Consider the following 16,375-nt stretch of genomic DNA (forward strand, 5'->3'; position numbering starts at 1 on the left):
TATGCCAAAAATCATTAGGATATTAAGTACAGATCATGTTCCATGAAGATATATTAGTAAATTTCCTACTGTAAAAATAATAAATCTTTTTTGATTAGTAATATGCATTGCTAAGGACTTAATTTGGACAAATTTAAAGGCAATTTTCTTAAGATTTAGATTTTTTTGCACCATCAGATTCCAGGTTTTCAAATAGTTGTATCTTGTCCTATCCTAACAAAACATACATCAATGGAAAGATTATCTATGCATAAATCCCAATTTTAAAAAATTGACCCTTATGACTGGTTTTGTGGTCCAGGGTCACATATGATAGTTCATAAATCATTCTAATATGCTGATTTACAGCTTGAGAAAATGTTTTGGAATTATTAATGTTTAAAACAGTTGTGCTGCTCATACATTCACGTGATAAAAAAGCTCTAGATCATCCTGGCTCTAAAGCACCTGTTCCACCCCACCCGCAGGAAAAAGATGATGCCCAAATGAATTCATTTCAATCGCTGGAAGATGGCCTGCAGCAGGAATTTTAATTAAGACATCATAAAAACTGGATTAAAAACAAAGGCTCTAGGTAATCTAGTGTGTGATAATGTGGTATAATTGAACAGATTGGCATGATGCTGAGTAAACAAAGCACTAGGGAGAGATTTTGTATTTAAGAGTGGAGATTTATTTTTCCTCTGTGTCCTTAGACATATAAGAGTCAGATTAGCAGGGTGTGTGTGAGCAGCGGGTGTGATTTTACCTTGGCTCCTCCGACGAATGCTGAGGTCTTGATGGCTTCGGCGTAAGAATCATAAACGTGAGGGTAACGGATGCGTTCGTAATCTCTGTGCCGGCCTAACACTGGAGAACTGCGTGCAGTCAGCAAGGCCTGCTCCCTACACACAAATACAGAGTTTCACATCAATAGGCTTTGCCTTTCACCATCAAATGCAAAGCACAGGAAAATACGACAGCATATGTATCTGAAAATAAATAAATAAAAGTTCTACAAATATATTTTTGTTAAACATCATACTACACCCCTAAATAAATAACATTTGCATACACAATGATACAACACATATACAATGAAGCATCTTTTGTGGTATATAACCCCAGGACCAAATATTAAGCACTAAATGTAAAATTAAATAAATCAGATAATTTATTTATAGATATTAATGAACTAATTAATAATAATTAGCTTTACATTATATTTAGATTTTGCTAACAGAGCTGCAAAAATGGCAAACCTCACATAAAATAGATAGATTGGCTCACTTATATATTTTTTTGTAATTATATTTTTATTTTATTTAAAGAAAAAAAAAGTTTGTCTTAAATGTAAAACCTAACATTTTAAATAAAAAACACAAGCTGTGCTCTGCTTGTTTTCAAATCCTTACACGCACTTGAACCTAAAATAACCATTCATACAATTCGGAAAAGTTCAAGCGAATTACAAAGTGTTTACAGTGGGCTGGTTACATTAATCTCGCGTCATAAAAGCATTCTAAGCCGAGGTGAAATTACACGACTCAGCCGATGCTCTTCAGCACTCTTCTTCTTAAACGCTTGAGTGTACGGATAAAAACTAGATTAGAGCGCCATCTGCTGTTAAAATCTAAGCTCAGAATAGATTCCAAAGAGAATTGCGATGCATTCGGAAGATCTCAGAATCGATCAGCGAATCGATTTATCGTCCCATATCTACTAAACAATAGTTTTGGGTTTACACCTAAAAAAATGACATTTATAAGACAAGTCACTGACTTTTTGTGACAGGTGGGCTACAGCTTACAGCACTTCTCATTCATTCCTATGGCATCCACTCTAACTGAAATTCAATGACATCAAGGCTGTAATGTGATTGGTTATTAAAGGGGTCCTATTGCGCTTTTTCACTTTTTGAATTTTAGCCAGTGTGTGGTGTGTATGTTTGGGCGTATTATTTACTCACCCTAGGTGTATATAACTTCCTTCTTTCAGTAAAAGCCTCCTTCAGCGATCCGATGTGTTTTGGTCATATTTAAAACGTAAGAATCACTTTTTATCTAACTTGTGCGGTTGGACATGGAACTTGCTGCTTTAGGAAGGGGTGTGGCAGTACTGAAACGTTGTCTAAGCTGTTCGCCAATCGCAACGAAGTGGGACTGCTAACCAATCACAACAAATTTAGCTTTTCGGAAGGCAGGCCTTCATCAAACCCAGAGCTAATTGAGCAATTTGTGCCAGACAGATGAAAGCTACTGTAATAATGTAAATTATTCGTACCACCAAGCATGAGAGCATGTTCTAGTGCACCCCCAAAACAAAATAAAGACTTTGTAAAAGAGCATAATAGGACCCCTTTAAAGGGATAGTTCACCCAAAAATGAAACTTTGATGTTTATCTGCTTAACCCCAGGGCATCCAAGATGTAGGTGACTTTGTTTCTTCAGTAGAACACAAACGAAGATTTTTAACTCAAACTGTTGCAGTCTGTTAGTCATATAATGATAGTGAATGGGCACCGAACCTTTGAAAGTAAAAAAAAAAAAAACATGCACAGACAAATCCAAATTACGCAAAAAAATATGCAAACGCCGGAAGGGGAAATCGGTGAAAAGTCAACAGTCCCGAATGAGTTTGAGCAAGCAAGCGTAATCTTTTAGCTTGAAATCGGTTTGAACAATCAGGATAAGCACAAGTAATTACCATTTTGAATAGCTGCTATACACACAATCTCTGTGCACTGTGTAAACAATGAGTGTCGTACAGATATATAACGAGTGTGTACACATATAACGTGCCGGATGCTGAGCACGCACTCGGGACAGCTGGACATTGCTGTGTATCAAAGGAAAAAAATGACATAAATACTGTTCAGTTTCTTGCAAAAAACGGTCGTTTCGTGTCTTAGGACATCAATGTATCGTCACGAGCAGGGTTTAATTTGGATTTGTCTGTGCATGTTTTCTTTTTTTACTTTCAAAGGTTTGGTGCCCATTCACTGCCATTATATGACTATATATAACAGACTGCAACGGTTTGAGTTAAAAATCTTCATTTGTGTTCTACTGAGGAAACAAAGTCACCTACATCTTGGATGCCCTGGGGTAAGAAGATAAACATCAAATTTTCATTTTTGGGTGAACTATCCCTTTTTTTTTTTTTTCCTCTTGTGCTGTGGTTCACTAAGTAGAACAGCCAATCAAAGTGACCTCCACTGCTGGTTAACCAAACTAATTTGGCCAAAATTCTACTGGCCCAGGCTGTTGTTTCATAGTCAAAAAAGTAATTCAAAGTTAAAACATGGATAAATAAATCATTTTGAAATTAAAACATCCCACCAGAACCAGATCTGTCTGCATGCTGTTCTGCTTTCAAATCCATTGTTAAAAACGCACATGCGTTTGGGTCATGAACCACGTAACAGTGATCGGTCGTTCACAGAGACCCAAAAGCTTATTTTGAGCCCTTGAGCTCTCAGGATTATATTTCAGAGTTTAAAATGACACAAATGATTGCCTGGCTCAAGTGCTCTGCTGTTAAGTCAGTCTTTTAAGACAATCGTTTGTGTCCTTACACTGTTGGAGAGCGACACCTTTGTCTCCTAACACATGAAAGACAATACTTCAGCAGGCACATAGAAACGTCTCGAATGATGCATCATTCTGCAAAGCAGGTGCCCTCTGTGCTCCTTATTTACATACAGTACTGTTTAGACAAACTAGATGCTTTACAATAGCATTTAAGGTGCTTACTTCTATTCTCTTTTGCTTTGGTTGAAACATTCTTTTAGTAAATACTGTAATAATCCAGTGTGATTTTTGGATGAACAACAAAAAACATAACCAAAAAGAGTCATCAAGTCTATCTGACATTGGATGTAAAAAAGAACAAAACAAAAAAAAAAAACAGAAGATAATGTATATATACATATACACTGCTTTTAAAACGTTTGGGATCAATACGCTTAGTCTCTTATGTGCATCAAAGCTCCATTTATTTAATCAAAAATAAAAATGAAAATAATATAAATAAAAATATTATGAAATATTATTGCGATTTAAAATATATATCTTTTTCTGTGATGTAAAACTGAATTTTTATCATGCATTACTCCAGTCTTCAGTGTCACACGATCCTTCAAAAACAATTTTAATATGCTAATTTATTATCAATGTTGGAAACAGTTGTGCTGCTTAATATTTTTTTGGAACCTGTGATACTTTTTTCAGGATTCTTTGATGAATAAAAAGTTTCAAAGAACAGCATTTATTCAAAATAGAAATCTTTTCTAACAATCACTTTTTTTCTTCTTTCCTTACCATCACTTTTTATCAATTTAGTACATCCTTGCTGAATAAAAGTATTCATTTCTTTCAAACAAGAAAAAATTTGCTGACCCCACACTTTAAACGGTATTGTATAGTTACAAAAGATTTCTATTTTAAATAAATGCTATTATTTTTAACATTTGTTCATCAAAGAATCCTGAAAAAAGTATCACAGGTATAAAAAAAAATATTAAGCAGCACAACTGTTTACAACATTGATAATAAATCAGCATTTTGACAGTAATGATGCTGAAAATTCACAGGAATAAATTACATTTTAAAATATATTAAAATAGAAAACAGATATTTTAAATAGTACAATTATTTCAAAATGTTGCTGTTTTTACTGTACTTTGGATTAAATAAATGCATCCTTGGTGAGGAGAAAAGACTTCTTTAAGAAACATTAAAAATCTTACTGATTCTCAAACTTTTGAACAGCAGTGTAAATATAGTTTTAGTTAGCATTTCATATAATTTGTAATTTTAAAGACTAGAAGTTGCGTTCTTAACTTGCATATCAACTGTTACCAATAAAACCATCAGCCATTTTAGGAAGTGAACTCTTTGGGGAAGTAAATGTCTCCTCTTTAAAATGTCAAACCTTGTTAACATGATTTTGTTTTCAAATAAAATAATAATGACACACTGGATATTTGTGGAAATATCAACATTAAAAACTCTTTCTAGAAAGCACTTTGTAATATAAAAATCTTGAGCACACAAAATTGTAATCTTCCTGAAGGCATAATATTACCCCATACATTTATATTTATTAATGTAGCCTGATAACAACATTTATTAATACTCAAATATTGTAATAGTCCAATAAAATGCTTCTAATCTTACAAAGGAGACATCTGTGTGGAACATTAAGCAGACACAGGTAGGACCGACGAGGGTTTCTTACGAATCCCACATAAAGCTTGGTTTTTCAGAGTTATTTTTGTTTGGTTGTTGTCTCGCAGCGGCATGATTGAAAGGCTGTGAGCGCGAGGAGACGTGAGGTATTAACACCTCATCTCTAATCTCTCTTCTCATGCTCTGCCTCATTTGGACGGCAGCATTTTTAATTAAACAGATCATTGCTCTTTTTCATCCTGTGAAATTAAACATTAAGAGAAAATCCCTTCTGCAAAAGCTCCAGATAGCAGTTTTATCAAGCTTTCTCTCTCTTTCTCCTTTCAATAGGCCACACTCTGATATGTAGAGAGCTGCCTGTTCACATAATGAAAGACAGACAGACAGATGAAAGAGCGAGAGACAGGTGCTCACCTCTGCACTCTCAATTCCTTGGGGTCAAAATAAAAAGCGTTTTCACAGGTATCCCCTTCATCTACTCGTCTCTCACGTTTCCTCTCCTTCTTCTCCTCTTTTCTGTAAATCTTCATCATCTGCTTCTCCTGTTCAGACTGGATGGTCACCTGGCAGCCGTATGTTGGTTTGGTGGATTCATCTCTCATCCCTTTATGCTTTCCTACAGTTGCCACACACAAAATAACAACATGAAAAAATGTAGCAATAATAATAACAAAATAATTGTTACATAAGATAAAATGTACAGTGATGCAGTATTCAAAATAAACACCATACTGCAACAATGTCGTCTTAATACTTGAAAGTTTTCTACATCACCTGTTCCAGGGTTCATATGGACACTCTAAAATGAATTTCCAGAACTTTTGAGAACGTTCCAAGCACTACTTTTTTGATTTTCAAGGACTTCAATGTAAGATCTTGCTTATCAAACAATGTCTTATCTTTCAAATTCTAAAAAAAGATAAATAGCGATAGCGAACCTGCTCTGAAATCCCTATCTAAATCAAATGAGTTGCAACCTATGCTCCGAAGTTCTGATCTGAAGCAAAAGATTTAGAACCCACTCCAAAATCCCGATCTAAATCGAATGATTTGCGATCCATGTTCTAAAGTTCTGATCTGAAGCAAAAGATTCAGAAATCCACTCCAAAATCCCGATCTAAATCAAGATTCACAATCTGGGCTCAGAAGTTCTGATCTGAAACTAAAGATTCAGGAACCCGCTCCAAAATCCCGATCTAAATCAAATGATTTGCAACCTGTGCTCCAAAGTTCTGATCTGAAGCAAAAGATTCACAAACCCGCTCCAAAATCCCGATCTAAATCAAATGATTCACGATCCACGTTCTGAACTGAAGCAAAAGATTCACAAACCTTCTCCAAAGTCCCATTCTAAATTAAATAATTTGCGATCCACGTTCCGAAGTTCCATTCTGAAGCAAAATTTGCTCTAAAATCCCAATCTAAATCAAATGATTCATGCTCTGCACTCCGAAGTTCCGATCTGAAGCAAAAGATTCACAAACTCGCTCCAAAATCCTGATCTAAATCAAATGATTCACTATCCACGTTCTGAAGTTCTGATCTGAAGCAAAAGATTCACAAACCTTCTCCAAAGTCCCATTCTAAATTAAATAATTTGCAATCCACGTTCCGAAGTTCCGTTCTGAAGCAAAATATATAAAACCTGCTATAAAATCCCAATCTAAATCAAATGATTCATGCTCTGCACTCCGAAGTTCCGATCTGAAGCAAAAGATTCACAAACCCACTCCAAAATCCTGATCTAAATCAATGATTTGCATTCCACATTCCGAAGTTCTGATCTGAAACAAAAGATTCATAAACCCGCTCCAAAATCCCATTCTAAATCAAATTATTCGCAATCTGCGCTCCGAAGTTCCAATCTAAAGCAAAAGATTTACAAACCCGCTCCAAAATCCTGATCTAAATCAATGATTTGCGTTCCACATTCCGAAGTTCCAATCTAAAGCAAAAGATTCACAAACCCACTCCAAAATAGCGATCTAAATCAAATGATTCATGCTCTGAAGTTCCAATTTGAAGCAAAAGATTTAGAACTTGCTTCAAAGTCCCAATCTAAATCAAATGATTCGCGACCTGTGCTTCAAAATCCCAAAATAAATCAAATGATTCATGCTCTGCACTCCGAAGTTCCGATCTGAAGCAAAAGATTCACAAACTCGCTCCAAAATCCTGATCTAAATCAAATGATTCACTATCCACGTTCTGAAGTTCTGATCTGAAGCAAAAGATTCACAAACCTTCTCCAAAGTCCCATTCTAAATTAAATAATTTGCAATCCACGTTCCGAAGTTCCGTTCTGAAGCAAAATATATAAAACCTGCTATAAAATCCCAATCTAAATCAAATGATTCATGCTCTGCACTCCGAAGTTCCGATCTGAAGCAAAAGATTCACAAACCCCCTCCAAAATCCTGATCTAAATCAATGATTTGCATTCCACATTCCGAAGTTCTGATCTGAAACAAAAGATTCATAAACCCGCTCCAAAATCCCATTCTAAATCAAATTATTCGCAATCTGCGCTCCGAAGTTCCAATCTAAAGCAAAAGATTTACAAACCCGCTCCAAAATCCTGATCTAAATCAATGATTTGCGTTCCACATTCCGAAGTTCCAATCTAAAGCAAAAGATTCCCAAACCCGCTCCAAAATAGCGATCTAAATCAAATGATTCATGCTCTGAAGTTCCAATTTGAAGCAAAAGATTCACAAATCCGCTCCAAAATCCTGTTCTAAATCAAATGATTCGTGCTCAATGCTCTGAAGTTCCAATCTGAAGCAAAAGATTCAGAACCTGCGCCAAAATCCCGATCTAAATCAGATGATTCACGATCCACATTCCGAAGTTCTGATCTGAAGCAAAAGATTCATAAACCCACTCCAAAATCCTGATCTAAATTAAATGATTCACGATCTGCGCTCTGAAGTTCCAATCTAAAGCAAAAGATTCACAAATCCACTCCAAAATAGCGATCTAAATCAAATGATTCATGCTCTGAAGTTCCAATTTGAAGCAAAAGATTTAGAACTTGCTTCAAAGTCCCAATCTAAATCAAATGATTCGCGACCTGTGCTTCAAAATCCCAAAATAAATCAAATGATTCATGCTCTGCACTCCAAATTCCGATCTGAAGCAAAAGATTCACAAATCCGCTCCAAAATCCTGTTCTAAATCAAATGATTCGTGCTCAATGCTCTGAAGTTCCAATCTGAAGCAAAAGATTCAGAACCTGCGCCAAAATCCCGATCTAAATCAGATGATTCACGATCCACATTCCGAAGTTCTGATCTGAAGCAAAAGATTCACAAATCCACTCCAAAATAGCGATCTAAATCAAATGATTCATGCTCTGAAGTTCCAATTTGAAGCAAAAGATTTAGAACTTGCTCCAAAATCCCAATCTAAATCAAATGATTCATGCTCCGCGCTCCGAAGTTCCGACCTGAAGCAAAAGATTCACAAATCCGCTCCAAAATCTAAATCAGATGATTGGCGATCTGCACTCTGCACTCACAATCCGTCACGAGTTTGAATCAATTGGAGCGATTTGATTGTAAATTACTCACTTAACTGATTCAGCTCTTCTGTTCCTCTTTTTGGTTCTTCAGCCATGTTTACACATCACTGTCAGTACTACTACTGGCTTAGCTCGCTAGTTTTATTACATTAACTGAACATAGCTGAGAAAAAAGTATGACGTTTTTTGAATTGCGTGAAAAGATATGTGCTTATTGAAAAATGTAACACTTGTATTTTTACAGATACATTGTGTTTTAATAATTCAAACACTTTTCAAGTACCTCTTCAGGAATGTTGCCATTTTCAAGGGTTTTCCAGGCCTTACATTTCAAAAAGTCAAATTCAAGAACTTCATGCACGAACCCTGTTTTTCACAAAATGATTCCTATTGTGTCTAACACTAATTAAATTACCTAATGATTATTTTTGCATCTCAACTGCAAAAATAACAGAAACTAATTTTGCAAATCTAGAATTTTTTGAGAAGCCACTGAAAAATACTTTGCAACTAGATTGTGGTATGTGGGGGTCGGTGACATCAAAAAGCTTGAAAAATGTAATAAAAACTAAAAATTGTGCCATAAAAACTCATTCAGCTGTGACTGCACAAATAATACCGTCATCAATTCTGACAGCAAATGACTAGACAAAATGAAACTACAGGTCAACCCTTGAAATCATTAACTTGTGGGATTTGGTGGAAGTTGGTCTCTCGTTGCTGATGAGAGCAGCTGAGCATCTAAAGGTATTTTGGCCCATTCATCTATACAAAACTATTTCAGCTCATGTCTTGTAAGACTAAGTGCCGCCGGCGTAGTAAAGGCTAGGGTTTAATATTAACCCTATCAGAGGGTTAAAGTGCTATCAGACTGCTTCTGTCTGCAGCACAACAGCTCAATAAAAAGCCCAATAGCTCTTGAAAGCAGATGAGATGGGATGATTGCATCGGGGCACGGGCTGATTGTCTGAATGATCTCTGCTTTATCTCTTCTAAAGGCTCACCCACGGCAAACCCATCTGCTCCCCCTATTCATCTGTCTTTCACAACACGTCCTTCACTCCTTCTACCTGAACGCTGCACTAAACTGTCCCTCTATAAGCACCGCTCACTGGACAGTTCACACAAAAATTTAAATTCCACTATCACTTATACACTATTTTTGTGGAAAACCATAGGAGGTGCTTTTAGGAGAAAGTACTAAAAGCTTTTTTCTACACAATGAAAGCACAGAGCCTTGGCTAGGTGGCATGATGGCATATGTAGGAGCCATTAAAAATCCTCTGTTAGCGAGCTGATATTATATTATACACTATACACCACAGACAGCTTTGTTCATTCTTTTTTTTTTTTTGACCCATGATGCAGAACTGTATGCATCTGGCGTAACCGTAATTAAACTGTAATTTAACTGATGTGCAGTGTTTGTATGGCATCTATTTCACAACAGTTTTAAGCATGGCTCATCCAATCATGTATGCATTTATGTACTCTTTTGTTTTTATGTCAAGAGATTCATGAAGCAGCTGCACTAATGCCAGATTCGGTTGTTATGAATAATCATATCTATCATTTGAATTTAGTTTACTGGATTAAACAACAAAAAGGCATTACTAAATAGTATATTTAGTAATAGTATATATTAAACAGTTTTACAACTCATAAACATCAGGCCCTAAACTTGATAGTGAGTTGATGTTTGTCAAGGTTTCTTGCACCAAATACTACTGTAAGCCAGGGCTCTTTGCTTACATTTATTTTTAAAAGCACCTAAAAAAATTAGGAGCACAGTCAAAAAATTCAGGAGCAAAAATTTGACTTCCCATTATGAGGTAAAATTTGACTCTTTAAAGTTATTTACAGGGACATTTTTTTTAAACTTTGTATTGGCATTTTTTCTAACTTTATTAAAAGTTTGTCATCTTTTTATATCAAATTCAAATGTGAAGCGTATATGTATAAGCTTGTTTTCAAAATTTCTAATTAAAACATCATAAAAATAACACATTTCATTTGTACAGTACTACAGAGGTGGCACAGAAAAACACAAAAGTGGCATGTACACTGCCGCTCAAAAGTTTGGGATCAGCAAGATTTTTTAATGCTTTTTAAAGGAGACTTTTTTGCTCTGTTTATCTGTTTATTTGATTAAATGTGTTAATTATATTATAAAATATCCGATCTGCAAGTAAATGTATTTGATGGTTTAAATTCCATAACTATAAACGTGTTTTTCTTTTATAGTACTAAAATATGCATGTCAAAGGGTTAAGCTAAACATTTTTTCCATAAAGTGAGCATAAGATCTGAAGCTAGTTTCCTCAAGCTTTTGAGTTTTCCCAACTCAAATCCTTAAGATCAGACTGAAATAATCAGGGGATGTTAAGACATTTGTAACAATTGTCAAACTTTAGAAGGATATCCAAAGCATTAAGTGCTACACAAGACAAGTTTATAAAAGCATCTATCCTACTTCTTTATTACCTCCATGACTGGGTGAGTGAAGTTTTGTGGTCAGTCATGTGGTCATATGTTTGAATGTATTAATCTCCCTGATGTCCCATAGTTAATAAAGTTCATAAGGACCTTTTTTTTCACTTTAATCTTATTGGACTATAAGATACAGTATGTTAACTGAATTCAAATGTTTTTCAAAAGATTTTTCATGACCTGATCCCTGTCAGAAACTGCAGATGCAATTTACGATATATGCTCCAGTATATTATGTCTGTTTTTAACGAAAGATTGACCAGCAAAGCAGTCCAACAGGAGCCACACATGAAAGACACAGACATGGCGCAAAGATTCAATCTTCCTGCCTCTTGAACTTGATGCCAGACAGTCTGTGAAAGGCAAAACCTGCCAACGTGACACCTTTGTGTGCAAAAAAGCAGGAGATGGAGCCGTCTGAATGCAAGCTCAAGTTCTAAGAAGTGACAGAGCTCAGTTTTCAGACAGGTCATTACCAACCAGCCTGATCTAATCAGACAAGTCCCCTTTAATGACAATGTTAATTATGCAACACGTCTGTTTTAATTGCCATCTAAAGCTCACTGCTGGATATTCTTGTGTCTCTATCCTGTTCAATGGCCTTCACACTGTTCCAAAAATGTGACCAGGTGAATTCACCTTACTACTTGGCAAACTTTTTCTTTCTGTTTACCTCTCAAATGAGAATTTATCCATAAACATGAGTGGTTTGGGTGTGAAATTATCCAGGCTAGCAGGTACAAAGTGCAGAGTAAAGAAATTATCATTCATAAGTTCAAGTCATAATTGATGTGTAACCAGTGCTGATCACTAATATGGACAGCTACGTGCTTTAAGGAAACAGCCTGGAATTAACATAAAATCCATTCATAATACCATAACTTGCATTTCTTAACTTTCAACTGAAAAAGATTGTTAGCTACATTATTTTGCACAATGTTTGAACTGTTACAAATTGGTTACAAAAGATGGTTTTAACGAGTGTTTAATAAGAGCCAGATCCGGAAAATCTCAGATTTTAGATTTTTGCGTCACAGTATTTGTTTTTAAGGATCCGGCATTAACAAGAGCAATATATTGTGACATTGAGTGCGTGCATACGAGACAGAGCAAGCGCAGATTCATGTAGATGTATTTGGAGGATATGTACTGGTCCTCAACATATTTTCTGATTTAAAAATCTTTTTTTAAATTCAAAATCGCTCTCATTGATTGGTGCTTACTGCTTAACCCACTCTCTACAAACGTGCACTGCTCACAAAACATATTTAGTGAGCAGCAGAATGTTTAGAGAGAGTGTAATAATAACAGAAATAATACAAAATCAAGCAAAATATTATAATGTATAAACATTATAAACACTATAAACATTGCTATACGTTTGTTCCCCTGACTCCAAAACAAATAATTTAAATGTAACGCTATTCAGAAAAAGAAGATATATATATATATATATAAAGCTAAGAAACCAGAACAAAGCGAAACTGAAAGTACCAGACGTTGGGCTCGCATACATCTGTAATTCAGAACAAATCCAAATGTTTCCATATTTGCAAAGTATTTAAAGGGGTCATTGGATGCCCATTTTCCACAAGTTCATATGATTCTTTAGGGTCTTAATGAAAAGTCTCTAATATACAGTCGTGGCCAAAAGTTTTGAGAATGACACAAATATTAGTTTTCACAAAGTTTGCTGCTCAACTGCTTTTAGATCTTTGTTTCAGTTGTTTCTGTGATGTACTGAAATATAATTGCAAGCACTTCATACGTTTCAAAGGCTTTTATTGACAATTAAATGACATTTATGCAAAGAGTCAGTATTTGCAATGTTGGCCCTTCTTTTTCAGGACCTCTGCAATTCGACTGGGCATGCTCTCAATCAACTTCTGGGCCAAATCCTGACTGATAGCAACCCATTCTTTCATAATCACTTCTTAGAGTTTGTCAGAATTAGTGGGTTTTTGTTTGTCCACCCGCCTCTTGAAGATTGACCACAAGTTCTCAATGGGATTAAGATCTGGGGAGTTTCCAGGCCATGGACCAAAAATTTCAACGTTTTGGTCCCCGAGCCACTTAGTTATCACTTTTGCATTGTTCTTCACCAAACTGTTGCTGGATTGTTGGAAGAAGTTGCTGTTGGAGGGTGTTTTGGTACCATTCTTTATTCATGGCTGTGTTTTTGGGCAAAATTGTGAGTGAGCCCACTCCCTTGGATGAGAAACAACCCCACACATGAATGGTCTCAGGATGCTTTACTGTTGGCATGACACAGGACTGATGGTAGCGCTCACCTTTTCTTCTCCGGACAAGCCTTTTTCCAGATGCCCCAAACAATCGAAAAGAGGCTTCATCGGAGAATATGACTTTGCCCCAGTCCTCAGCAGTCCATTCGCCATACTTTTTGCAGAAGATCAATCTGTCCCTGATGTGTTTTTTTGGAGAGAAGTGGCTTCTTTGCTGCCCTTCTTGACACCAGGCCATCTTCCAAAAGTCTTCGCCTCACTGTGTGTCCAGATGCGCTCACACCTGCCTGCTGCCATTCCTGAGCAAGCTCTGCACTGGTGGCACTCCGATCCCGCAGCTGAATCCTCTTTAGGAGACGATCCTGGCGCTTGCTGGACTTTCTTGGACGCCCTGAAGCCTTCTTAACAATGCAGTAGAAAGTTTATTTCGGGATTAAGTTAATTTTCATGGCAAAGAAGGACTATGCAATTCATCTGATCACTCTTCATAACATTCTGGAGTTCTCAAAACTTTTGGCCACAACTGTACTTTGGTTAAAAATTCTCAATAGTAGTGTAAAAAAAACACCCTTTTACCTTGTCAAAATCAGCTCTGCAAAATTTCAGCTCATTTTAAGACATGGCCCCTTTAAACGCCACCGAGCTCTGCTCGCCCTGCCCCTCTCTGGGATTATGTTTACTTTAGCCGCATTTATCCGCATTTATCTGCAAAACTTGCCAATAAGCACATTATTAAGAAACGCCATTCGCAAAGATGCATAAAAAACCCTTATACTCACTTCTGCTGTGGGTGAAGCTGCGTCACGAATGATTCACACGAACATAGATGCATATGTAGATCGGGATAGCCTCTTTCCATTTAAAAACGAAAGTAATGTTAAACCTCTGTGTCTTCAGCGGCTCAAATGTCGGTAGTAAATGATTACTGCTATGTTCATTATTACATCCAACAACAGAACATCTCAATCGCTCAATTAGAGTCTTCCTCTGCACCTGAGTCACACAACGGCGATCGTATTCAGACTGTTTCAGCTCGGTGAGGGCGGGTCTAAGGTAAGATGCTAATGTCAATCAAATGTGTTTCGTCACAACGACAAGAAGCTGAGAATGAACTGATTTTAAAAAGGGGATATTACTTTTAAAGATTAAAAAGTACCACTGGGTGGATTTTTATCATTGTAGGGTGGTTGTGTACACAAACTGCCAACACACATTAATGTTCAAACAACATACGTTAGTTTTGCACCCGATGACCCCTTTAAATAATAAACTATAATTTATAATCTAGACTAGACTTTTTTTTCATAATGTACAGACTGAGATGTCAAATTTGAATTGCTAGAATGTGTGGTGTGGCGCGATCGAATATAGGAAACATAAAATACTCCACTATTTTTGGTCATACAGATAAGAGTTGGACATAATTCGAAACCGCAAAGTGTTTACTTTTATTTTTGCATACTCACAGTAAAAACAGAACATTTGTGATTTTGTAAAATAAAGCAAACAAACAGGATGCGCGTTCTGTCATCTCGGTTCTCAGTTTCCTTTTCGTGAACTTGTTTGTGCAGCGCCACGCTTCACATCTGTTTTAAATCTGTTAATTATTTAAGTCAGATATATTTAGCATATTTACAGTGCCTTTTTTTCACATTTTGTTTTGTTGCAGCATTATGTTAAACTGCTTTAAATTACTTTTTTTTCCACATCAATCTACATCTCATACACCATAATGACAAAGCACAAAACAGGTTTGTAACAACTTTGCAAAGTTTTTAGAAATAAAAAACTGAAAAGATCCCATTGCATAAGTATTCATACCCTTTTCTGGGACACTCGATATTTAGCTCAGGAGCATTCATATTCCTTCTAGATGTTACTACACTTCGAGTGGAGTTAAACTGGCAAATTCATTTGAATGAGTATGATTTAGAAAGGCACACACCTCTCAGAAAAGGTCTAACAGCTGAAAATGCATATCAGAGCAAAAACCAAGTCCTGAGGTCAAGATAACTGCCCGTAGAGCTCAGTGACAGACTTGCATTAAGGCAATGATCTAAGGAAGAGTTCAGAAAACAATCTGCTGCATTGAAGGTTCACAGAAGCATGTAGCCTCCATTATCCATAATGGAAGACGATTGGAACAACTAGGACTCTAGAAAATGTCTGCCAGCCCCCATCCAAGCTGACAGAGCTTGAGAGGTGAAAAGGTGAGGCAAAGAATGGCAGATAATTGCCAAATGCAGATGTGCAAAGCTTGTCACATCATACCCAAAAAGACTTGAGGCTGTAAAGGTGCTTCAGCTATGTACTGAGTTAAGGGTATGAATACTAATGAAATGTACTTATTTTAGTGTTTTATTTTTAATAAATTTGTAAAATTTGTAAAAGTTATTATGAGATAACACACACACACACACACACACACACACACACGTAGACACACATTCACACAGAACCTGGAGAAGAAAAAAAAACTTAATTCCAAACAAACACTAGACCTGACACAAGCTCTTGCTTCTTCTATTGTGATGTAGGTGAAAACACCTGCATCACATTTACACAGATAATTTGGTTTATTTATCTGTGGTATCCAACAAATAATAACTCATTTGCATAACACGAACCACAAAGCACAAGTCATTAGCTTTACAATACTGTTATATATTAGCGGACATACAATTTTTTTCAAATTAAACTATTGTTTTGACTATTTTTATGCAATCTCAATCAGACACTGGGTTGAAAAAACATGGCTAAATTCAGAATGAAATAGCAGCTTAATATTGAACAATACACCGTGTACACTGCATCCTGGCTTTTTAGAAAATTAAAACTAGTAGGTAATACAGGCATTATTTCATAATTAACTTCTCAAATTAGGGCTGCACGATATTCAGAATTAAATAGCTACATTTGGAAAGAATGAATTCTAGAATTATTGGGGT

At 36.1% G+C, this 16,375-nt stretch overlaps 1 protein-coding gene across 1 annotated transcript in view; it reads right to left on the reverse strand.

Annotated features, from left to right (window-relative positions):
* The window catches only part of ascc3 (activating signal cointegrator 1 complex subunit 3), a 299,957-nt gene that overhangs the window by 235,616 nt on the left and 47,966 nt on the right, over nt 1-16,375 (reverse strand). The window contains exons 5-6 of the mRNA XM_073847875.1: nt 5,586-5,787; nt 749-884 (exon numbers count right to left, since the gene is read on the reverse strand). Coding sequence (XP_073703976.1) covers nt 749-884; nt 5,586-5,787 — 338 coding nt within the window. The remainder of the gene's footprint in view (nt 1-748; nt 885-5,585; nt 5,788-16,375) is intronic.

This window comes from Garra rufa, chromosome 9 (genome assembly GCF_049309525.1).
Source record: "Garra rufa chromosome 9, GarRuf1.0, whole genome shotgun sequence".
In the NCBI taxonomy this organism is placed as follows: Eukaryota; Metazoa; Chordata; class Actinopteri; order Cypriniformes; family Cyprinidae; genus Garra; species Garra rufa.